The 26516-nt window shown below is 36.5% G+C and overlaps 1 protein-coding gene across 5 annotated transcripts in view; it reads left to right on the forward strand.

The window, feature by feature from the left end:
* The window catches only part of KAT6B (lysine acetyltransferase 6B), a 107797-nt gene that overhangs the window by 34128 nt on the left and 47153 nt on the right, over positions 1-26516 (forward strand). For all 5 annotated transcript variants that reach the window (XM_051800744.1, XM_051800745.1, XM_051800743.1 and 2 more), the window contains exons 3-5: positions 18955-19063; positions 25184-25299; positions 25464-25545. In XM_051800744.1, the coding sequence (XP_051656704.1) occupies positions 18955-19063; positions 25184-25299; positions 25464-25545 (307 nt within the window). The remainder of the gene's footprint in view (positions 1-18954; positions 19064-25183; positions 25300-25463; positions 25546-26516) is intronic.

The following is a 26516-nucleotide window of genomic DNA, read 5'->3' on the forward strand; positions in this document are numbered from 1 at the left end:
GAAGCATTGCTGCTGAAACAGGAGAGAGGGACAGCTCTATCTGCATTTTTGATTTTGATATTTCACATAATGGTAGAGGTGGTAGTCAGCTAATCAATTCATATATGATACTGGATTAGATACGGCACGTGGTCCTTCTTGGTGAGCTATTTACCATGGATAGCCATGGTAAATAGCAAGGAGGAGGAATACTGGGGTTGTAAGTATGAGCATGAGGGATATATTTTGAGAATTTGGAGCTGAGGAGATAGTGAAGGAAATAGGAGATAGGTAATCCAGTCAGAAGCCAGATTTCACTATGTGTGTTGTTCTGGGAAGTGAACTGTTCATAAATGTCAAAGATTCTGGGTTAAGCTAATGTTTCTTAGTATGAAACTAAATACTTCCAAAATCTCCTGGTTTTAAGGGATATTTCATAGCTAAAATAAGAAGGGAAATCCGTGAGTGTGGTTTTTCTGCCTTTATAGCAATAGAAGCAGATTTTACCATCTTGTTTAAACATCTGCATATTCCGTGCAATTAACCTACTAGGATAGCAAGACATGGTAAGGAACAATGCTTCCATTTCTTTGGTGTGATGTTCCTGGCCTTTCTGACCTCTTCTCTCCTATTATGTTCCTATTACACAGAACTGGTTTCAAAACCCACATTTTTTCCACTTCTCTACCTTAATGAAAGATGCAATAAAGCTAGGATTTGCTTAATTTTATTTAAAAAGATGATCCAGGATTCAAATTTAAGCTCTTTTTTTTTTTTTTTTTTTTTTGTGGAGTTTTTCGTTGTTGCTACAGAGAGACTGAATATAAAATTGAAGGCCCAGGATTTTGCTTTGGTTGCACTGTTTGGCATGTATTTGTAAGAGATTAAGGTGGAATCTCTTGTATATACAACTGCCCCCTGTCCTCTTAGAACTTGTGTAATGTAAGTACAAAACATTATTTGTGCCTGTAAAGTGTACAGTGATATTTTTTGATTTGTAGAGCTCTCCAGAACTTGTAGACTTGTAATAAGAGTAGTATGCTTTCTGTTGGCTGGGATGAAAGTTTTTAAATGTTAAAAAAACTGAAAATTTTTAAAACGTATACGTATGTAGTACTGATTAGAGAAATGCATTTGAAGTATTTTGTTTTTAGCTTCTCTATTTGCTTTGCCTTCCTGAAAAATCAATATATGCATAGGTAATGAAACCAGAAATCAGACTAGGTTAGTTTCCTTGGTAGGAGGTGCAAATACTCTCACAACTTGTTTGGCATGACTACAGCTTTATTTTCTGAAGGTGCAATTAATTGTGTTGATTCAGCTGTATGCTTGGTATCAATACCTCACTCCGTGCCCACAGAGTGATCAGTGTCACATTGAGTGCTCTGTGGCAGGATCTGTCTAACAGAGTTCTGTAACACCAAGCCCAGGGGGGACTAGCAGCATGAGCAGCAGCTTGCTTTTGACAGCAGAATGTCCTTGTTGCTATTGATTAGATTGTTCAGTGAAGTGAAAAAACATTGATCCAGCTTTAAACTGGTAGTTATATGATAATCCTGGAGATGAATGAGTATCAAGTGAAGTATTGCTGGGGGGAGTGGCATGGGGGGAATCCAATATTGGGTTTTTGGGTAGCTAATACTAGACTAATAATACTTTAAAAATAGATGTTTTATTTTGTACATCTACACTAAATTAAATTCAGCTAATAAATATGAACCAGATCTTTCTGTACAACAGGTGCAAATAGCCATAAAATGACATACGTCCTCTCTTTCAAATTCCCCAAATCACTGTTCCCTGTTGCTCTCTAGTCTAGGCACTGGAAGTAATGCTGGTATTTTCACTGGTGGGTGGGGTCAGTCTTCCAGTGTTTTGGTGTCTTATGGATGGTTATGTTTGGCATTGAGTGGCTCTGAAATAACATACGTATGTTTTGGAGCCACAGTCAGTTAATTCATGTTGTAAGTTCCATCTCATCCCCCTGTTACCTCTAAAGCTATCTGTATCATGTTACTTTTTCTTTGGAAAGCTAACTTATTTCTTCCTTTTTTTTTTTTCCTCTGCTGAAATGAAGATTCTTGGGGTGCTGTGGGGTGGAATATGAACTTTGAGCTGACCTTATGACTTTCTGGCTAATGTGCGTTTTAGGTGTAAAAAGGAACAAAGAAACAAAATATGTTTATTTCTTTCAGGAAGGCATTAACTATGGGCAGGACCTTTCCCAAATGGGAATTTTCTTTATAAGTCTAAGCATTGAACATAGCTCATAGTATCATTTCTGCTTTTTCTTTTTTTTTGTACTTATGAATGAGGGGATTACGTTTTTTAAGAGTTTCTTCACTTTAAACTGTTACTTCAAGACTCATCCAGGACATTTTATTAACATTTTATTGCTTACTTGTTTTGAGAGAGTTTTATTTGTGTTAAAACTCAGTCTTCCTTACTTTTGCAATATGATTTAGTAGCTTCATACAGAAATAAATGGTACTAAGCTTGAAGGAGCCAAAAATTATTTCAGTATTATTCCTGTTCTACAATACATTATTTCACTGTTTTCTCTTGGTGTATTTCTCTGCTGTCTTAACTGTGAGATCTAATAGTCTTCCAGGAAGGTTAATGTTGACAGGGAAACTTCCTCCCTCCATTACCCTTGAATTTCCTAGTAAAACACGAATGTTTTCTGATCTTATGTTTACCCTGCAGTCTTGCTTTATACACTTCTTGTCATCATGATTATTTACTTAATTGAGAAACTTGAAGTGGCAAATCAGTTGAAGTGCTTGGCTCAGTTGTTGTCCTCAGTAGTGTCAAAGTTGTGATGATATTGCAACAGGACCTGGTTGCATCCATTGCCTTACATGTAGAATTCAAGGGTGTGCACCTGTGTGAAATACACATTTCCCCTTTCCCCTGCCTCCCTGCTCATCTGGATATAAACCTGTGCTCCTGCCCATGTTGTGTATTTTGTTGCTCTAACAGAATTTTTTGTGTGTAGTTGGGGAATTTAGAGGGCTGTTACATTAGATCAGGTGGGTATAACTTAAACCTCCAAGTTCACAGGGGTTATTCAGCTGTTTTATTTCCAGCATCATCAATTATTGTAACTTTTGATTTGTGATTAGGTTACTGCTGCTTAGATGGCAGTTGTAAGAGTTTGCAGCTCTGGCATGCTGTTCTTTTTGCAGAGCTACAATTGAGGAACTATTGGGAAAGATGTGGGCTTAAAAACTGTTCAGGAGGCAAAAAACTATACATAAGACATCAGTTCTTTAAATTACACATATGTTGTAATGTAAATGTCCAGACAAACCCTTTTCTATAATCTGAGTTTTGCAGAAGGTCCTTTCATGCAATGAGGAAGTGTACATTAGAGCTACATACTGGTATAAAAAATAGTTTCAATGACAAGTGTGTTTTCAAAAACATCTCTAATGGGCTTGAAACTATTGTATATGTTTATTGCTATGCAAAAATGCTCTTTCTAGCTTTACTTACTTCATCCACTGAAGTAGTGTGAACTAAACTTCAGTACTTTTGTCCGCATGCACTATTTACGCAGAGATATGTTGCTGTAGGAGACAAATGCCAGATGGTTTTCGGGACACTGCAAAATCCACTTTTTCTCTGTCATGGTCAAAATAGAAATTTGGTATTTCTGGTGTCCTTCCACCCTCCAATCACACAACTAAATAATTTCATCGATTTTTTTTTTTTCTGAACTACACAGTCCATACAGTTTTTTTGCTTACCTAATAGGTACCGGTTTTTACTTGTAAGTGAAAAGGTTGGTTTGCCAGATGATCACTTTTCATACTGAAATAAAATGAAGGCATCTCACTTAATTCTTCCTGATATAGCTGAACAAGTGGAAGGGTCAGTTTAGAAAGTTATTACATTTTTTGAGGTAAAGCAAGGAAGGATAGTCTAAAACTATGAATAATGTATTAGTTTGCAGGTGTATTGTCTTAAGAATAGAATTGCTTCAGAATTACTTTAAAATACTATGTCTAGGGCAAATAGTGAAGTTTTTTCAGAGAAATTATGCTTGCTTTGATTTCTGAACAGATCAAGTACAGATGAGTGCATGTTGATTAACTCTGCTAAATTAGAGCATGGAATGAAGACTGACAATCACTTGTAAATTGCCTTACATTGCAGATGTCCCAGAAACTCTTCATTTTGACAGTTACTGCACAGTCTTCTCACTTTTATCTCCAGTGTCCTTGGGAGTTTGGAGTGGAAAGGAGGTTCCTTGTCTCTGTAAACTTACAGTCTCTAAGCTGAAAAGTTCTTGGTGTAACCACTGCTGAGAATGAATTAATGTTAATTTGTTATGTTACTTTCTCAGAGCTGACACCTTGTGATGAAAACTCTGCTGTAGATTTCTCTCTTTTTTTTCTCATGTATCATTTAGGGATTACATGTCTTTGAAAGCATTTAAGAAGAATAGACTGTGTAAGCCAATTTTATAAACCACTCACAACTTACTTGTCTTTCAAGGAAAACCCTCTTCAGAATGCATTACTTAGTTCCTTAGCTTCCACTTCGTGCTCTTGCTAAACAAACTCAGTCAAAATTGACTGATATCTGTACTAAGTGACCAGTAACATTTGAAGTGTTCTGACTGTGAAGAATATAGCATTTGTTGTGATGCAAAGGTACTTGTCCTTTCTGCTTGTTTGCAACTCAGTTGGTGATCAAATGTGGAACTCCTGCTGCAGTGCATGGAAACCTGGCAGGGGTCATGTGCAGCCTTCGAGCCTCCCGGGCGGCACCGAAGAATGGTGCTGTTCAGTCAGTACAGTCGAAGGAATTGAAGATAAGAATAGTACAGAGATGTCCTAAATGACTGGAAACATTCCCTCTTCCAGCATTCTCCCTCTTCCCTTCTTAATGGAAGAAAGCAAACTGGTTGCTATATTAATACATAGCTGTTTCATAGATTTACATGGCAGGTTTTTGTGGGTCGTAGAGCAGAGTCCCATTTTGGCATGTTTGTGTTGTGACTTACGTAGCTGATGTAAAACCTTTAGGGAGTTGATATTAACACTTCTGGAATACCAGTTGATCCCCCCCCCCCTTTTTTTTTTTTTTACTTCTGACTTCCTGGAGCAACACTTTTGCCTGCCTTTGTAGTCTTATTGTATCAGTTAGAGTGCCTTGGCCACTTAGGGTTTGAATTCATTATCAGAGGGACCTACAAGGGAGATTAAAAGTACATTACAAAGAAAAATAGATTTTTTTACTTTCTTTGTGTATTTTTAGCATATAGTTTGAATTAATCAAATATTAATTTATTGGCAGGTTGAAAATTTAAATCTAAGACTGTTTTGAAATATAAAAGTGATCTGTACTTGATCTGAGCGCTACTACATGTATTCCAAATGAGAAATAAACCCATGGCTGTTACAAGGAGATTCCTGATCTCAGCTAAGTACCAAAGAATAAGTTGTGTGATTTTGGTTTGTTTCTCAAGTTCTATCAAACGTAATTTCCATAAATAGTTTGTAATTTAAAAAAAAAAAAGAGATTAGAGTGAAAAGTTAGTTTCAGTTGCTTAATTCGTGTGTTTTGGCTTTTAAACTTTTCTATATTTTGAGTAATAAAGTTATAGAGGGAGTTTTGTGTGATATTAATACTTTCCCCTTCCTTTCCCCCCTCTCTTTCCTACTTTCGTCATGTTTTGTTGCTGTCATCTCTCTTCAAGTGTAGATTTATTTCTCATTCAAACTCTTGTTTTCTTTGGCAGGACCTACAAGCAAGTCTGTGAAATTATGTAATGTCTGAAAAGTTATGTTCATGATTAATTAGCCTATCATGAAACTATTTTGGTGTGTGTGGAATAACTAGATCGTATTTTTTATTTATTTGGCAGTGGTAGAAGGCACTCTGGCCAGACCAAGTAACTTTAGCATGCTTTGTATTAACTATTCTATATATTACCTTATTACATTTGGAACATGTAATACATGTTTTTTTTATTGGTCACTTAATGTGAACCTCCCATTTCCTTTAAAGGAAACTAGCTTGGGCTGCAGGTATGCCTTATTTCCCAAATTGTAAATTTTACAGTTGTTTGCTTAAAGCTGAGCCACCCTTTAAAAGCCATAGTCAAAGAAAGGCTTTGGTTAAGGGAGATACTTTTCTGATGCTAGCCTATATGGGAGCCTCAAATATGTGGGCTGTAGGGATCAGGATTTCAGGCTTCCTGGCAAGAAGATTTTTGTTGTATTTATTTGTTGGTGCTAAAACAGCTGAATAGTGGGTATACAAAATGAAAAATTGACCTGTTTTACATGTTTCTTGGTTTTACAGGTTAATCTAGTCCTAAAGACTGCTCAGTAAGTTATATGGAATAGCTGCTTCTCCATTGAGATATCACATTTTCTCCTAAAGGAAGAGGCAAGGGTAAAATCTCTGCACAGAAAATTTTCTCGTTAAATGGATTCCTGCAGTGTGTCTTTAATGAGTTTATCAGAGTGTCTTGTCCCAGCCATGCTCTGCACTCATTTGGAATTAGATCAAAGGAAGTGTTTTTGCGGTTGCACTGCACAAGAAAACGTGCAGTGGAAGTAGTTTAAGTATCACTAGTAAGACTTTAGTTTGAATGGCCAGGGCCCTTAACTATGGGTGATGATGTAGGTAGAGGTTCTTTCACTACTTAGTTCTGTTACTGAATGGAAGCTAACAGGAACTCCTTCCTGTTAAATAATCCTGTCAGAGTTGGAGGGAGGTTGATACTAGAAGACTTCATTTCAGACTTGGGTACAGTCCAACAGGGCTGTTAGATGGAATTGCAAAGGAACAATTTCTTAATACTTTCCTTTGGTTATGCCGGTTTTTGGAGTGAAGTTGCTTACCACCACCTGTAGGCTATCAGCAGTACAGTTGCCTTCTTAAAGGCAGAGCATAAACACCTTGAAGCACCATTTAAAAACACCTCACAAAATTACAGTCAACAGTCTGCTGGCTGAATGAACTTTGTTATCACCCCTCTCCTGTACTTTTTTTTTGTCCCACTGCACAAATGCTGATGCTGGAACTCGTATGCTTTCCTTGAGTAGTATGGCAATTTAATATTATTGGTAGGGCAGAGAACGCCTTCATGACCTTCACAGAGTTTGTTTAATACTGGTGACTTTGCAGTAGTGTAAAAGATAGATTAAAAACAAGTGTTTGAGAGCCTCACTGGATTTGTTTTTAGAAGGCATCACAGCAGTACAAGTTGCTGCAATAATTTCTTTTCATTCCCCCTTCCCCCCCTCCCCTGCCAGATTAAATGTAATAGTTAGGCAAATTTTAAGCCTGTTTCCTTCAAGAGACTTTCATTTAATTTTGTATAATAGGCCTACTTGAAAGCATTTCTAAGAAAAACTGGTCTTCTCTGAAGTGTTTACTGGTTTTGTTCAGAGCTGTTTGAGCTCTGTTTTACATCCCATGGCTAGTTAACAGTGCTTTATGATATTCTAGTGGAGATTATTTCACTCTATTTGTAAAATAAACTACAGTGGTCTAGTTTTTTAATTATGAAATGGCTTCTCAATTTAGGGGGGGGCTAATTTTTCACAGTATGTCAGTATTAAAAGTGAGGTATACATATAGCACAATATACATAAGCAGGGACTTAGAGAGCAATCTGTTTCATTTGTTGGAAGTGCCAGCCTCTTAGGGAACTCCCTGGGGTATTGGGCTACCATGCCTATTCACCTTTATTATTCTCTGCCCTGGATTTCAGCACTTGATCAAGCAAAAAACTGCTACCCTCCCAGGTCTTGTATAAAATATGCTGGATGTGCTTTACGGATCTGGCAGACTTTCAGTGGTTTTGTCCTTTGAGCGATGATCTGTAAAGGTAAATGCCTGCAAGTCATTTCAGTGTCTTTGCTGTTGAATAAACTGCTTTTCTTCCCTCAAGAATAAAGTTCAGTTCCCGTCACAGGGGAAAAAAAAAATAAAGCTGTTATCATTTAATCAGCTATTTGTCCAGCTTTCTCTGCCTTCAGAAAGGAGACCAGGAATGACTTAATTTTTAAATAAATAAATGAATAAGTATATTTTCATTACTTGTATTGCTCTGTAGCTCACCTGGTAGAGTAGTATCTTTGTGCCGGTGTTTTTTACTAAATAGAAACCAGTGACTAAGCAACAAAAGGTCAATGGCCTGGCTGCTGCCACTTGTTCCCTGTAGGAGTATGTGCTTAGCTATGTTAGTTCTCTGGTACTCAGGCCTCAGTAAGAGACTCTCAAAATAACTGAGCAGAAAGGATGTCAAGTTATATGCATGAGTTAAAACTAAATACTTTTTAAACAAAAAATCCACACAATAAAACAAGGAAACCAAACCATAGCGCTCTCTATTTAAAGCTTCCATTTCCTAATCACATCAGTGGAAGAAATCTAAGGGAAGAGTTCTCCTGTAATCCCGTATCAGATTCTGAAATTTGCAGCCCTAATAATGCTGCTTTGGTCCTAATATTTTTCCCTTCAGGTTTTTGAGGCAACTAGGCAGGATATGTCTCGTCTTTGTGCAGAAATTCAGCTACTTCATCTTGGAGTAGAACAGGGCTCTGCTTGTTTTATTTAGAATTGCATTTCAAACACTCACCCAGTTTCAAAAATACCTACTTCTGTATTTAGTATACCACTATTCAAATCTAGATCATGTTGACAGTAAACTTGCCCCAAAGAGTAAACTAGATAAAATATGCATATGATCAATTTAATATGCAATTAAACATTTTCCCTGAGCAATTAGCATCAAGACAACTAATAATTATCCTGTGCCACACTGCAAACATTATACGCATTTATGTAGGATGACTTTGGGTAATAAGTTATGAATAAAAATATGCATGTATACAAACATCTGAGTAAACATAATATCATGGCAATGAAGCGTGTGCTTTTCATACTGGAGTTTATTTAATCTGCTTAAAAACAATACCTTTCCCCAAAGAATGTAAAACTTGACATGCTCACGGGATCATGATCTGCGAATTGCACCACTGCTTGCTTGCTTGTGATTACGTGTGTCACCTGCTTCATTCCACTTGCATTGCAGTAAAAGATAAAATTTTGAGTTGGAAAGTGCAATCCCATTTGAACAACTGCATACACATGTGACAAAACCCGAGGGATTCCATACCAAAAAGTTTGTAAGTCTCCTAAGCCTATGAAGAAACTGAGAGATATGAAGACAGTATGGAAGTTTGCAAGTGATGAGCAAGATTGTAGAAAGTTAGATACATAATGAACTTTAGCTCTGAATCAATACCTAGAAGTGTACTGGACGGTGAGATTTTTGGAAGGGTTACACATTAATGATGTGGATGCTTAACTGCATGTTGTCAAACACAGTGGATGACTTGGCCAGTGATACAGAAGGTGAGGTCATGATGGGGATGATAATGGTATGTAATTGCTTAAAGCTTAAGTACATAGTTTTTGTTATAGAGAGTGCATGGCTAATAACAGAAATGTGTGATGCTCTTAAAGACATCTAAATGGATTTAAAGGATTAAGTTTCGAGGGAGTTGGGAAGAGTAAGAACTCGTTATTTTGGAAAAAGAAAAATTTGAGTTACATAAAATGGAAAAATGTCACTTGGAAGATGTGACATACTTCCACTGGTGATAGATATGTAAGGAGTAATGCCACTTACGTATAACCTGCTTGATTGGATCTGCAGGAGTGATCTGACTTTTGTTTGTTGGGACTCAATGGACTACTTGGGAGAGGGCTTGAAGAAAAGCAAGTCTGTTGTTGGTACACCTGAGGTTGTTTAGTGTGCCAGATGGAAGAGTGCAATTTAATAAACAAACAAACAAAAAAGTCTTTTAGCAAGAAACTAGAGACTAAAATGTTTAGACTTTGAACCACTCGCTGATCTCATAGTAGGCAACTAAGGGAACAGAAAGGATGCAATTTGGTGCTGAAAAGGAAAAAAGTTTTGGAACCTCTCAAATTTTAACTGTTCTTAAAATATCATTTCAGATGAGTCTGAAGAAGACAAAAGTTTTATGTCTTAGGTGCAGAGAAAAATGGAACTGAGTTATCTTTGTATAAAATCTAACTTACAAATGTGTTTTGAATTAATTTCCCAAGAGTACCTTGTAGAAGGTGAAAAAAGGGCACAAACCCAATTGTGTAACGTTGTGTATGTGCAGTACTGATGGTGCATGGTCTGTTCAGGTTCATCTGTTTGATAGAGACAACTTAAAAATGTGTATTCCTGAAGAAACTATATTGCCAGAGGCATTAATAACATATCTGAAAAGTACTAAAATAATTTTCCCCCTTTTCACTTCAAAACCATTGAAGACAGAATTTCAAGAAGTCTGAAGACTGCTTGGCCCAAGTTTATGTTTACACAATGTAGATGATGGTCATCAGAATTACAGGAAGGTAGAAAACTGCAGTGTATATAGGATGTATTTACAGCTTGAGCTATTGATAATCTGACTGCTAAGCACAACTACCTTATAGTGGCAGATTCTGTAGTTAGACTCCAATCTCAGAGTGGAGAAGGCAGAAGAGGAGACTTGAGGATAGTCTTCTTCATAGCTCAGTTATGTTAAGACCCTTGGTTACAGAAGATCTTTTATTATTTTAAAAACACTTCTTGCTACTACAGTGGAAAGGTGAATACATTTTTCTGTTGTTTAGTCCCAGGTGCAGGACAAAAGCAAGAAACCTACACATTAAACAACAAATTCCCTTCTCCCATTCAGGAGGGAAAAGCCACCTTTTTCCTGTAGGGCTACCATAGCGTGCTGATATTGCCTAGGATAGAGTTAATTTTCTTTATAGTAGCTAGTATTGGGCTATATTTTGGGGTTGTGTTGGAAACTTTGTTGATAGTAGAGGGATAGCTTTTATTATGGCTGAGCAGTGTTTACCCAGAGACAAGGCATCTTCTGCTTCTCACCCCTCCCCACCAGCAAGGAGGCTGGGGGTGCACAAGAATCTTGGAGGGTACAGAGCTGGGACAGGTGATCCCAACTGACTAAAGGGATGTTCCATAGCATAACATATTTTGCTCATTGTATTAAGTGGGAGTAAGAAGAGGGCGGGGAGGTACACTGAGTGATGGCATTTGTCTTCCCAAGTAACCATGACTCATGATGGAACCCTGCTCTCCTGGAGATGGCTGAACACCTGCCTGCCCATGGGAAGTGGTGCATGAATTCCTTAGGTTTTTGCTTTGGCTATTAAACTTGTGTTTATCTAAATCTATGAGTTTTCTGCTTTTACTCTTCTGATTCTCTTTCCCATCCTGATGTCGGGGCAGTGAGCAAGCAGCTGTGGAGAGCTTAGTTGCCAGCTGGGGTTTAACCATGACACATGGGAATCAACAAAAGATCACAGAAGGGATACAATTTAAATAAGTATCAGAGTTTGTTGACAGAAATGGTAGCAGGGCCTACATGTATCCAAGGGTTGTTTTTAGGCTGACTTCAGTAGCCCTGTGTGTCTATTGAAATTGGACTATAGTTTGAAAGCCTCCCTTCTGTAAGTGTAGAGGCTTTATATTAATTCTGTTGAAAATGAAAGCTGAGCCTCCAGAGGACTGTGAGACTTATCTGTATTTTTGAGCTGCTGCTTTGCACCCTTCTCTAGAAGATGTATCCTGTGCTTGCTTTGGGTGGTGGTTTTTCAGCAGAAAGTGGATTTTTAAAAAATTTTCAGTGGATAAACTGCAAACAAAACATGAATACAGGATGACTTATTTACAACTAATTAAGGGGACTGGGACAAATGAATAAAACTCTTTCTAGAAAAGGTATGTGTGTACTTTTGTGAGGGTTTTTTGTGGTTTTTCTGTTTGTTGTTTTTTTTTTTTTAATCAGGGTTTCTTCCCTGCATGTTGGTCAATATTCACTGTGCAGACCACTATTCTTAGTGGTTTTCTTCCAAACAGTAATAAATGGGAGTCAGTTTTGGTTTTGTTTCTAATATGTTATATTATTTGATGAAACAATAGAAGTCTTTTGAAATGGAACTCTACTTTTATTTTCTTTTCCAGATTTCAAGGAAAAGAGACTTTTGAAACCTGAAGTTGCATTCTGTTTTCTAAGCAGTAATTGTTGCAAGTTCCTCTGTTGTAGGTTGTATTGCTTCCCAGATTGGAAGAGGTAGCAGGAATGTTCCTTTTAGTAGCATAAAAAAAGAAACTGTATTTAGAAAAGTGTCTATATAAGTGTATGTGATTTTATGCATGTCTTCCTCAGTACAGTGCTTTTTTATGAAGATGCAGGTTAGTTTTTTGCTGTTCAGTTCCATCAGCAGTAGTGTTGTTTGAGGACTGCTGAAGTTATTACTGAGGCACACTAAGACACATGGGGAACTGTGTTCAAGTTGGACACATCATGTCCAGGGAGGTAGATGATGTATTTTCCTGTAGGAGCGAGTTAAAACACTTTAGGAGAGAACTTTCTAAGCATGAAAGATCACACTGTAGACCTGGCCATATTTTTCTGGGTGGGGGGGAGCAAGAGGCAAAATTTTTTTTGGTTTACACTTTTTGGCTTTTGTTGAAAAAAAAACAACTCAAAACAAACCAACCCACCAAACAATCAAAAACACTGGTGTGTTCAGGTGAATAGAGTTCCTAAACCTATTTAAGGAACTGTAGGTCTCTTATGGGCTGGTGTGGGAGAGTGTTTCCCTTCCTGCTGTTAACTCTAGAAATATATCAATTTGGATTCACTTTCACAAGTTTCCCACCTCATAAGGTGTGCAGAATAGAAGTGAGATTTCGAGTTTTCAAGGTGATATTTCAGGAACATTATATGAGAGATGATCTTTCTATGTGTGTTCTTACAATCTTCTTGGGCAGTCATTGGCCGATTGCTTGGGGCGTGCACACAAAGTGGAGATCATGGGCTTGTAAGAATGTGCTTTGAACTCTGAAATCTAGTGTTACTCTTGCAGTTAGATGGCTTTGGGGTGTGTGAATCCAGGAGGACATGGAGCATTTTAAACCTATCAGTTTGGGACAATTTATGTACCTGTGGCAGTTACATTGTATATCGTAATGCCAACACAGATATAACCTTTGAAAGTCTAGGAGAGGGCTGTGAGAAGAGAAAGCCACTGTGTAGTACAGAAATCGGTTTTATAGAGGAAAAGAAAGCATGAATCTGTGTTCCAGCAGTGGTGATAATCTTTGTGGGGAAGAGGAGAAGTTTCAGGCTGTAGTTCTTCCTCAACACATACCATTTATGCAATTTCTTGACCTAAAGGTGAAATAAAGAAAGTTGGCACCCTGGTCAGTCCTCTTTTCTTGAAACTGTCCTTGGGGCTGGCTTTTGCTTTGTGCTCTGAGTGCATGGGCTACATGAAGGTTTTTAGCAGGTTTAATGTTTTCACACTTCTGCAGTAACAGTTTTTACCATCGTTTGACTTAGTGGCTTTGTGGGCCTGTAGAACTAACATGGAAGCTACTGGATAGTTACTAGAAGTTGTTTTAAAAAACTGGAGTTCAGTTTAACTTATAATAACTTAGAATAAGTAGTTCCAGAAACATGATGGATTTTTTTTTTTTTCAGATGTGGAAAGTAAACTGTATTTATTACACACAGAATGGGTGCAGTAAAGGGATTGCAGCTGAAAATACTCATATTGCCTTGTCTTGCCTGTGACCAAGAGCAGCTGCTTCAGTAGCTGAGACTAGAAATCAGTACGTGTCACTGATTTAGCTTTTGCTTTTCGGTATTAATATTTAAAAAACCAGTATTTAGAGATGCTACTGGTGGTATTTCTTGTTCAAAGACTTTTTTTTTTTTTTTTTCCAAACTATGATAAAAAAAGGAGCATTGATATCCCATGAAGGTACTTTGTGAAAATGTTAGTATTCTGAGAAGGGAAACTTGCTGCTTCTGTCTTTCCTAAGGCTGTAAATAGGTTGGGATCAGAACAGTGGACCTGTACTGAAGGTCATGGCAGTTTTAGTTTTCAGTAAAATTTACCTCTCTGTCCTGTTAACCCTGTAATTATTTGCATGCTGTTTCTTTTAATAGGGTAATGGAGATCTAATGTTTGTGTGTCATGAATAAGGATGTGTCCTCCACCAGGTTGTCAGATGGTGTTGAGGAGTTTCCCAAAAGGTATTGAGAGGCAGTTGCAAACTGAACAGTTGAGGTTTTTCGTTTACTAGTCAAATTTCTTGTGAGTGTGTGCTAAACGTTTAATTTCTTTTAATGTGTGTGTAACACTTAATGAGACTAGCACTTAAAACTGTAATTGTCTGTACACAGCTAATGCCTAATAGTTTTCAGACAATCTGTTCAAAGCCTCAGAGTGCTATACTATGCAAATAGTAATCTTGCTTTCAGTGGGATTTATAGTTGTGGGTAATGGCATACTCAAAAGTAAGACTTTTCAGGACCTAATGTGACTTTTTGGGGGTGGGATGTTAGAACATGCTGAATGCTTTAAGCATTTCATGGGAATTATAAGTATAGTCAGATAAGCATATAACTTCCACAAGCCCGGAAACTACAGTAGGGAAAAAAATTGTTATTTTGGGCTGGAGTTTTGAGACAAGTTCTGATGTAAGGTAACAGAAATCCAGCTGAATTTTCACCAAGGACTGCTTTTATGCAGTGGCAAAACTGTTAGCTTCTTAGAATAGATAGCTGGGAGTCATTAAAATAAATAAAATAATTTACTGGTTGCATAAATGACTTCTAAGTCTTTGCGTAAATATGGGAATTGTACTAGTTTAACTAAATGCTAATGTTAACTGTGTTGTTCTTTCTAAATTAGTGATGATGTGAAAGGTGTCCTTGACCATGGCATGGGAGTTTGGAACTAGATCTTTAAGCTCCTTTCCAACCCAAACCATTCTATGATTCTATTTTTTTTTTTTATTTTTTTTTTTTTTGTGGACCAGTCAGAATGCAAAATATATAAAGACTGAGAGCAGTAAGGATAGTGAGTCCTTAATGTTTCAGAATGTGTAAACTATGCTGAATAGTTGAAACTCTTTGGTGGAGTTTCTGGTGGTTTGGTTTTTTTTCATTTTAATCAGTAATGAAACACTTATTGAAGGCACTAAACCAATATGTTTCTGTTATGTTTATGTTTTTTATTCTTATTCTCTGAAGTGACTGAAATGATGAAACTATAAACAAAATTGAGTGTGCCCACATTCATAAAATTTTTAGTGAAAACTGTTTTAAGCATAAGGATAATCACAATCAATTATTGTTTAGAATGGTTTTGAAATTATAAATGTTATGAAATTATTTTTTGTGGTGTGTTTTGGTGGTGCTGTATCGTGATACAGTACATGGTTTTAACACTGGAGGGTTGATGGACTGCAGTGGTTGTATGTATGAGGTTTTAAGGGATTGATTATGACAGTTGGATGTGTGGTGCTTAAATAAATATGGTTCAATTTCTACTTGGAAAGTTAAATAAAAAAAACAACCTGTTTACAGGTACTGAGTTGATGGTCTGTTATTGCTCGAGTGTGTGTGTTTGTGTGTATGTATGTGTGTATATATATATATTTATTTTTTTTTTTTAAATCCTGTTGCCTGACTGCTCTTGCTGAAGCTTCAGTTTCTGAACACAAGTGTGTGTTGGCATAAGGTATTAATATTCTGTAAATTTGGTCTCAGTGCGATTGGAAACACAGTTATTACAACAAGGCAGCCCTTTAAATTTGGATGTACAATTTCCAGTGACCTGAAAAACTAAGTGGTTTTGGAAGTTGTGACTTACCTTGTTCATGGAATTAAAGGGATGAAAAATTCTTTTCAGCTTTAGTTCTGTTGAAGTAATAGTATGTTGCTGGGTAAGCATTATTCAGACCTATCTTGAGTGACAGAGCAGACACCATACTCCTAAAGGTTTTGTAACACAAATATTAATGTGGTTCTTAAATATTAGATAAAAAAGGTACTTTCCTTTTAAACTGAGAGTGAAAAAAAAGAAAAATATTACTGGTTCATCTGGTATAAAATGTTGCAGTGTTGAATAACTGACTGTACTACTTCCTGTAGGAGATGAAATGAAATTAACCTTCCTGAAGACTAATCATTGTTTTAAAAAAGATTATTATATATGATGACTATATTTTAGAAGATAAACTAATGACTAGGAAAAGGGATTTTCTTTTAGAATTCTCGTAGATTAAGGTAGGAGGTGCAATGCTGTTTGGTCCTACATTCTGCTACAGTTAGAAAACCAGCCAAAAAACCCCACCACCTCCCCAAAATATTAACCCTGAACCCCCTTAGTTTATCCTAAATGAGACAGTTGTGGGCCAGAACTAATACTGCCAGTATGAATTTAGTTTTATTTTGACTGTGCAAGCTAAAATAGTAAGAAACTCCGTTTTGTTTACTGTGCTGACAAGCATGTGTGTGTATTCTTAACTTTCAGTAGTTAAGAGATCAGCCCCTGTAATACAGTTATTAATGTAAATGGCTTCAAAATATATATTGGAGCCTGTGAGTTTCTTGAAAACTTGTGTGCAAAGTGATAGGATTTGCGAGCTCTTTGTGATGAGGTTTGGTATGGGAACATCAGTCTTGGTAGCCCTGAACTGCCAACAACCTTTGTCCTTTATTTTACCTTCAGTGAAAAAGGGCGGGGGGCGGTGGTGGTTTGAAATAGGGAAGTAAATGAATGTTGGCTAATGGCCATGTCTTTTCCTAGAGCAAAAAAAAAATAATCTTGGAAAGACAGATGAGATTGTGGACCTGGATTTGAATGATATGTGATGTTTTGTGAATTATTTATCAGCGCGAGCATTTTTGAAATGGCTAAAGCTCTGTTATATCAAAGGGAAGGAGAATGGTATGGTTGCCAAGAGGAGATTTTTACCAGATTCCACTAAAAGAATAATATTTCTTTTTAAATTATCTGTATTAAACTTTTAACTAGCAGTTAAGAAATGTCCACACAATGCTACAAGTTGCATTTGGAGAGCTCTGGACCATTTTTCTGCTGCTGATTATTGGTATGTTTATGTTTGGGTTTTTTTTGTTAATATCATTTTGCTCCAATGACATATCTGATAAAAGCAAAATGATGGGACAGATCTGCTGAATTATGATATCTTGCAAGAATAATAACTAATCTTATTTTATTTGTATATATATTTGTTTTTAACAAGTGAAAAATCCTGCAAATTGGTAAAACTCTTCCCACCTATAGAATTACTGATCTCATTCAATGCCATCCTGCTAAAACTGACAAAGAACATCAACAATTTTTTTTTTTTGAAGAATGGCTGTTTTAAAAAACTGCCAGTTTTATAACCTAAACAATTTTTTTAATCCGCATAACAATTTAATATTTCAGCTATCCATACAATCCATAATGGAGGTCTTAGTAATATGACAGAGTGCAGATGATGTTTGTTCCTATTAGTTATAAAAGGTAATAGCAGTTCCCTTTTGTAGTTAATGAAAGAGAACACACATTTCCATACTTATGAAAAGACTGCAACTCTTATGTTTTATGTCTATTCTTTGGGGTATACAAGTATGTCAGTATTTCAGTAATTGGATTGTGAAGAGTTGAACAGCGAGCAGACCTTGTGAGGACTAAGTTGTCAGAAAAAGTAGGATGCCTTGGAGTATATTTATATGGGAGTGGTTGTAGGCTAGGGTAAAGATATGTGTGCTCCTCTTGGATGGGTAGGACAAATTAGCCTTGCCTGGTGTTAGTATTCTTCAGAATCTGCTGCTCTGCTTAAGGTGATCATGAAGCTTAGTAACATAACAGTAGTTTCAATATTTTTGTATTATGTTGAGATAAGGGCATATCTACATGCAGCTAATTCCTTCATGAGAATACCCTTAAAAACAAGCATTCCCCACTTCCCAGATTTGTAATGGAATGGAGATTTATAGGTCAAGTGAAGATAGTCTGTCAACTTTCAAAGTATTACATCATAAAACGGAAATGTAAAATGAAGGTAAAACCAATAAATAATTACCCTGATATATAAAACTAACAGCATTTCTTACCTAAATCTGGAAACTATGAATGCAGAAGAAACTATTTTAATTTATGTGTTGTTGTGAGATGAGCTGCTGGAAGCCAGTCTGGGAAGGTACTCTATTATCTGAGTATCCCACTTGGGAGAAATAGTTGCATATAATTTTCTTGCAAACCTGCTTACAGATACTTCCACATATTCATGAATACATTAATATTTTGGATGTTGCAGGTAAGTAGTTTCATTAAAGCTCCAAAATGTAATGCAGAAACTCTTTAATAGGTATTTAATCTCTGATAGTTTGTCACATAGTGGATTAGGAGAATGGCAAGTAAATTTGTATCAGTTCTGAAGTTCTCTGCATGTTGCTTCTGGACATTGAAAGATTTGCATGGGGTTTTATTACAATTGTGTAGCATAGCTGATGGGACTCATCAGACTGGAATGGATAACCCTTGATCTGTTGAATCCAGTGTTTTTACCCTAAAATGGTAGTTGCAGAGGGAGGTGTGAGTTGTATTGGATTTCCAAGTAATAAATTATGTCTTAAATATGAGAGGTTTTAATAAGTTTGTGTTCTTTCATAAAGGAACTATATTCATCTGTAATAAAGACCAGTTTACATGTTGATCTTTGAGCACTATTACATTTGAAGAACAAGTGAATGTGTAATGGAGTTGAAATTGTGTGTGCAAGAATAGTGTCATAAGTTGTAATTTTTCCTTGTTTTTGTTAACACTAGTCTTGTATTGGAGACATTTATGTGGATTAGTGCACAGGGTTGCTTATTACAGGCCAACTTACGGTTTATGAAATAAAATAACATTTTTTATAAAAATATGAAATAAAACTTTGTTATTCTGAAGTTAGTAAAGGGAATGTTTGTCTTAGTAATTAATATATGGTACAACAAAATACAAGGTAAAAGCCACTGAGGCTGGTGGGTTTTGGTTGGTTTTTTTTTTTTTTTTTTTTGCTAGCTAACTCTGTCTGTTTATTTTTAAATCTAGCCACGAGCTGATCCCATCCCGATATGTAGCTTTTGTTTGGGAACGAAAGAATCAAATCGTGAAAAAAAACCAGAAGAGCTCTTGTCTTGTGCAGACTGTGGCAGCAGTGGTAAGTTGGCTGAATTTACAAATACTAGAAATGTTCATATTTAAGTATGTTTTAAAAAAATATTTTAAACTTGTGAGCCTCATCCTGTCCTTGAACATACATAGATTGAGAACCGAAATGGGTGGAGTGGGGTGTGTAGAAGAGATTGGGGGTTTTTGTTTTATTTTCTCTCAAATTTTGTCATCTGGATAACTAGGATAATTATAAATGAGAGGTGTGAATTCATCTTTATGTTCAAGTACAGATCTGAGTAAATTAATAGGGAAACCACACTTGTGAAATGCAGGAATTGTTTGAGATCTGTGTTGGCTCTGAAAACTCAGTTTTGCATTGTGACATCAAATGACATCGGGAATTTTGCTTGCACAGATTTGCAACATTTCAGAAGATGAGGAGTAATCATAGTAATAAAGACTGTGTAGCAGTCTTTGCTGCTGCAAATCTTCATTTTGTTATAAAATGATTCTGTTACTCTAGTGGGAATTTGAACAATGTTTCAAGTAATATACTAAAGTAGTTGGGCACCTGTTACTTGTCAGGCACAAGATAGTGACCCTCTACTGATTGTGTGTAACTTGTTCCTATGTGCTGCAGCAGCTCTTGCCAGTCTGTGTGGCTGTTCTTAATGCAGGTGCTTCCCCTAAGGTGAGCAATGAGGTTAACTTGGAACATGAAATATTGTAGCACACTTACTTTGTGCAGAGCTTATTGCATGGATGATACCCAGCATGTTCTTGGCCTGGATTATTGCTGGTTCACAGAGGGATTTGGTAAGAAACTTGGATAAATTTCTACCACAACTCTATGCCATAAAACTTTTTCTAAAGCAACTCTGTAGTTCTGGATGTGAAAATTCTCTGATCAGTTTACCTATTCTTAAAAAATCCTGTGTGGAAAACAGCTATGTTAGAAGAGGAGTTAATTGGTACAGTTTGTCAGTTAAGTGCACTGCTTTTCTTTAGCTGTGCCTGTAAAAATACTTTTGCTCCCAAAAGCTTGCAGCTGCACTGGGAGATACTTTTGGTAAAGCTTTGCAGTGTACACTATCCCATCCCAGCTCCAAGACAAAACAGCAATGCTACCTAAAGTCAGAGGCTGCAATACCCAAGTGCTTGGTGCTGCCCCTTTGTGCTGGCACCTTATATATAAACTTGCTTGAGGAACACATGTAATTGAAGTGCATTAAGGTTAATCAGTTCCTCATTCCAGTTTGGTGCAGAACTATTACCAGCTTATATGCCAGAATGAAGAAGAGGGAGGTGTTTGGGAGGAGCATGAGCAGAGAAGCAGTACTATGCTACTTTGAGAAGGCTGGAAGTGAAAGTAGAATTTTGTTATCTTTGAATTCAGAGTCCATGTGTATCATCATTTTGTAGGTGTGCTGAAGATAGCTATCATAGTACCCAAGACAGAGTAAAAACAAAACTGTGTGGATAAAAATGTCTTTTCAGTTCATCAGGATATGTTTTTGTCTGTGTGCTTCTTTATCTGTCACCCCAGTAGTTACTTTGTATTTTAGCCAGTGTATTTCTTAATACATTTAAACCAATTATTACACTCTGAAGTAAGAAAATTGCTTTTTCACCCCAGTATGCAACAGCAAACCCCATAGATTTTAAACTGTCTTCCTTTAGTGCTTTATAGGTTTCCTATATTTTCAAATCTGTTTTCTGATATTTGGAAAATTAATAGGATTTGTGCTTGGTTAGACTCTGGTGCATAGAGCTTACATTAATCAGGTGAGCTTAGATACTGGCTATTCTTCTGTTGTATAATAATCCCCTGGTGGGTCTGAGACACTTTAGAACTGGAAGTCTTGACTTTCATGGATCAGCTTCTATTTGAATTAACATCGATACATTCTCTCTGCCTCATTAAGACTAAATTATCTTTAATTAGTTCCTCAGATGTATTAGATATAAAGAATGAAATGTTGAGACTGCCGATCAGTTTGCTGGATGGTTAAACTTTAGCTACTGGTGCCTAACTAAAATAAAAACCAATCTCAATGCAATTTATAAATAACAAAACTTCACTCAAGTGGAGTTTTATTGTAATTGGATTTGTAATTTTGCACATTGGAGTGTATCTCAAAGCTGGTCTTGCTGTCTAACAAATAGAAAAGAAATTGCATGTTGTGCACAGCAAGCAAATTGTTCAGTTGATCAGAGATTAAATTGCAGTGCCCACTACTGGCATGTCTGTTTTCCTTTTTTGTTTCTGTGTCAAGTTGCTTTTGTCTTTCCAGGTAATGCTTATGCATTCTGAAAGTAGAAACTAGCTGGATATCTGCTCGTTTTAGCGGTATTTGGGAGGATAAAGTGTTTGGGTGGTGGAAATGAAATGCAGTGCTCTGTCACTTTGCACAGAGCATTTTCTGAAGAAGTAAGATGAGGGATGTCAGACATGAGAAAACAAATCCCATTACGAAAGTAGACACAGCTCCTCTTGGTTTTTGTTATTTTGTTTTGCTGGGTTTTTTTTCCCTCCTGCTTTTTCCCTGTCTTTTGATTTTGAAAAATCAATAGGCTTGGGAACTAGAATCAAACTCTACTTCTGTTTTTCCAGTTGAGATGTGCAGAAGCAATTAAAGAGCTGCTGCTGACAGATTTTTTTATGAGGGTGTTAAGTTGTAGAAAGAGGAAGGAAAAAAGTTGAGTGACTGGAGAACTATAATAAATATTTTTAAAAGGGGAAAAAATAGCTAATAGAACACTTCTGGGTACTGTCCTTTCACATATTATCCTGAGGAGACAAGAGGGTTACGGATCAAAGATGGGTAGGAGAGGCTAGAGAACAGAACAACAGAGACGTTGGACTCAGGTCAAGAGGAGTAGGGACAGAAAGTGTCTGGAAAGAACTGTGCAGAGATTGCTTTATAAATGAGATTGAGGATATGCTTTAGTAATGAGGGAATATAGGAATTGCCTTAATTATTGCTCTCTGTGTAAGGATACTGGCTAGTTGGATAAAATGAATTGCTAAGAAACCTGCAGGTGGAAAAACCTAGTACACCCCCAAGGTAGGTGCTCTGACCATCTCTGCTTGTAGCTAAATAGTAATAATGCTTTCTACCTGAAAGGTTGTCAAACACAAGTTGAGGTGGGTTTTTTGGTGTGTATATATTATACGTTAGTTCCCAGCATTTGTATCAAAGTTAAAAATAACCGGAGATATTAGCATAACTAATTTAGCACAGTACTTAATCATGGTCACTGATCTAATGCTTGTTCTTTTTACAGACTAGTTATTTCATCAGATCTTTTAATGAATAAACAAGGCCTGACTTTGTGAGGTGGGCAGGTTAAAGGAGTCTTCTTCAGTCACAAAGGAATGACACGTTCAGTTTTGACTTCCTGATCACACCTATTTCTGCCACATCAGTGTATTGCAAATCTTAACCTTTTCTAGCAGGGACGGATAAGAATGAATTTTAAAGTGTTTAGTTTTAAAATAAGCCTATATGTATTCCTGGTGGAAATTACCAGCTTTCAAAGGTCTAAATTTCCAGTAATCTGCTAAGCTTGTGCGATACGTTAAAATATTGATGCTGCTGAGGTTTAAAAGAAAGTCAAGTGATGGAACCAAGAGAAATTACCAGCTGAAACACTTCAAAGTAGTGCTGATAAATCCTGGCAGATTTATCAGCTTCTGGATATGGAAAAGATAGTGTGTTTTTTATTTCAGTTTAGATTAGTTAGAGCTGAAATACTGCAAATTTTGAAGCCCAAAACATGCTTTCCTTCAACTCTTTCAGATTTAAAGAAACTAGCTGTAAAATCAATGAAGGGCACAGTAACTTTGTTTAATTGACTACAGAAATCTGTTAAACTACGAACAGTAGTTAAACAGAGTTCCTTTTAAAAGTGAAACTTGTATTGTTTACCACTTCATGTCTGGGAGGCATTACCCTCTACTTATTATTGTTATATTTGCACTGTGTCACTTTGGTCTAAAATGAATAGTGTAAGTATTATCAACTGTTATAGATCAATACCATACAGTGTTTTGAAATCTAAAAATTTCTATGCTGTCTCTGCTAGTGCATACCTAGGAAGGACAGTGAAAGAACATGGTAAATGTATAGTGATGGTTCCTATTTGCACCCTTCCAGCTTCTAGTTAGTTACTTGTGGCTCAAGGACTTGGAGTTGCAGGAAAAAATCTTCATATTTAATACCAATGGGATTTTTTCCTTGAATTTTTGTCCAATAATAAAATCTAGCACTTAAGCATATTAACAAATGTATTAAACTGTGTAATTGCTTGAATGAGAAATGCTGCATTGGTAGATAACAGAAATAAAGTAACACAGTTACACCTAATCTGTGCAACCAGTGGTTACCAACCAGTGAGAATAGATGTTTCTAATGCTTATACTTCCCAGTTATTTATTTAAAACAAAATTAAAATGAACAATTTTAACTGCAACTTTCTTGCTCCTTGAAATAAATCACTTCTGTGCAGGGTAGATAACTGGAATTAAATATACTTACATGGAGGTGATTGGGTTATGATTACACTTAATGTGTTCATATAGTTAAGTCATGGTTGATGAAATAAGCCTTTCTTTGATATTGATTACTAATATCAACCACTCTAGGGAGCTTTTTTCTTATTTCTTAGTTAAGTTTTATTGAAGGGAATAGTGTATCATTGAACTCAGCTATACAGTTACAGTATATCTGTCATGTTCAAGAAAAATAGTTACTTAAAGTGCATGCTCAGTTTTAATCACAAAAATTAGTTGATATATCTTAAGCTGTATGCTAAGAATCAATGCTTTTTCAACATCTTTGTTTTTGAAACTACTCTTTGAGTTTATTACTGATTGCTCTTCACTAATAGATTATATTCCTGCCTTTTATTTTGAGAATAACAAAAAGTGGATTAAACCTTGGGTACGTGGAATAAAAGGAAGTTAAATCTGAAATTTGCACTTATTCAAGTGGCTTTTGCATTCCGTCAGTTGTCTTTGCCTTTCATGCGTCAGTCCATTAGAAGACAAAAATAGCGAATGCTTATTTGTAGTGTTTTTAGCTCAGTCCTGGACTGAGAAACAGTCGCTGGAGAAAGTCTGAATCACCGTGACTAGGCCATTACTAGAAGAAAGCGTGCATACCAACTCTGACAGGGAGAAGAAAGCACCTTTCATGTGCACCACATCACTGCAGCCATCTATAAGTGCAGCATGGCATCAGGGATTCTTATCTCTGACAACTTGTGGGTTGATGTTCTTGATAATCTCTGAATATAATACTGTCAAAAAGTGTTTCCCTGGGAAGGCTAATCCCTTCCTATTTAGCGGTGCTTTTATCTTTTCTGGATTAAGGGTACACTCCGAGGTTGTTGAAGACATGAAAAAATGACTGCCAGTATTGCCTAAGGTGTTATATGTGTTTAGTTGTCTGGTGTATTCTATTAATTGGAAAAGTCATGTAGGCCTTCAAGGCTACTGCAAAAAGAGGATGGTCCTGCTAAGGAATAAAATACAGTTTCATGGGAGGTGGTAGTTCAACTACTTACAAGCCCCTGACCTCCTCAATTTTAAATCTTCCATTGGAATAAGCTTTTCTTGTGCCAATTGCCAGATTAATTTTTTTCCCTTCTTATTGCTCTAAAATTTTTCTTTGTATATAATTAAGCAATAAATTGGAAAAACACATATAGTTTGACTATGAAGTTTCTCTGATAGATACTTAGTATATTTAGAAAAACAACTAATATGGTTTTATCTAAATATTTTCTCTTTATTTTGAGCTGCTAAGAAGGGGAGTGGGGTCAAGTTTGTAAAAATATTTTTTTCAGAACCAATGGCAGTTTAATATGCTATGGAAATAACATAGTGAAAATAAAAATTCAGTTTTAGGTGCTTGTGTAGACCATTCACAGGTGTCAGTTACAGTAGAAATCAGTTTTGTACCTGTCTTTGAGAATGGGTTTCATGAAAGTTATTCTGTATCTCTGTATGGAGTAGTAGGTGAGTTAAGTAATGTGTAGCAAAATCCTGAAAGTAGCTGGTGCTTGCAGGGTTCTGGTGGTGCCGGCTGCATCCTGTTGAACTTAAAAATCAATCTAACCAATCCTAAATCTCAAGCTTTAAACACTTTGGTTTTTTTAGGACATCCATCATGTTTGAAGTTCTGTCCTGAGTTAACAACAAATGTGAAGGCCTTGAGATGGCAGTGCATTGAATGCAAGACATGCAGTGCGTGTAGGATCCAAGGCAAAAATGCAGTAAGTTAGATTTGAGTGTTACCTGACTTTTCTTTGTTTATAGTAGCTTTATAATTAGCACATGTGCAAATACAAATAATTGATGTACAACTTCAAGCAATGCTGTATTAAGTCTTTTTTTCCTCTTCCTCTTCTCCATCCCCTCATCCCTGCCCACCCTTCAGGATAACATGCTTTTTTGCGACTCCTGTGATAGAGGGTTCCACATGGAGTGCTGTGACCCACCACTATCCCGAATGCCAAAAGGTGATCATGAAAATCCTTTCCATGATACTACTTCCCATTTGCAGTCTTTTCTTATGTTAAGTGACCAAAACCTGTTGAGCATGCTAATTTGTTATGGGTTTTTTTAATGATAAACACTATGATTTCATTCATGTCAAAGCCAACTTTGTCATTACGTGAGGACTTTTTTTCTCAGGAAAATAATAAAGGTGTGCATTCAGTTGATCAGATAAATTCACTGTGTAAATGAGTTGTTGGCCAGTCTATTGAAGGTGAAATTTTAGACAGGCTGTTAAAATGCTTGAAGTATATATATTGACAAAGAAATCCTTAGAGCAGATGGAAGAGACTATTGTTCATGCCTTCTGTAAGAGTAATTGAAAAAACAGACAAACAAAAAAAATGCGTTTGTCTTCAGGTTTCCTGATCTCTAGATTTCTGATAGACAGCACCACACTTTTGCTCTCACATCTTTATGGCTTTGCCTATTTAATTTTAAAGTTACACTAAAGAGTTTTTTTGAGTTCCTTCCCTCCTACTCCTCGGTCTTACCTACAATAGTGTGTAAGCATGGCCAACTAATGTTAAAAGGGTGCTAAATTCAAGTTGTTGTAGATTGAAACAAACATACCTAGGTGTGATCTGATACGTTCTTCAGCATGCCCTAACCTAGATTGCTTTGTAACACACATGTAATTTTTTTCCCCAATCTTAATTGTGTTTGAAGATCTAGGTAGTTTACGGAGGGACAAGCTAGAACAGAAATTCTAAGAGCCCATTTGCTTATAATGATTTCTGTGGTCCTTGTTGCCTCTTGTTTTGCCCTTTCCTTGAGCACTTTGCTTTTAAAATGGGTAGAAGTGGATCAGGTTTTTTTGTCCAATTCCCCTTCTTTCTGTCCTGTTCAAGAGCTAATTTGCTGACTGTGTATATACTTGGCATGCATCGTGGTAGATGCATGCAGTACAGATTAGATAAACTGTGTACAACTA

This window comes from Manacus candei, unplaced genomic scaffold (assembly GCF_025592945.1).
Source record: "Manacus candei isolate 608988 ecotype Guabito, Panama unplaced genomic scaffold, ASM2559294v1 h1tg000050l, whole genome shotgun sequence".
NCBI classification, from domain to species: Eukaryota; Metazoa; Chordata; class Aves; order Passeriformes; family Pipridae; genus Manacus; species Manacus candei.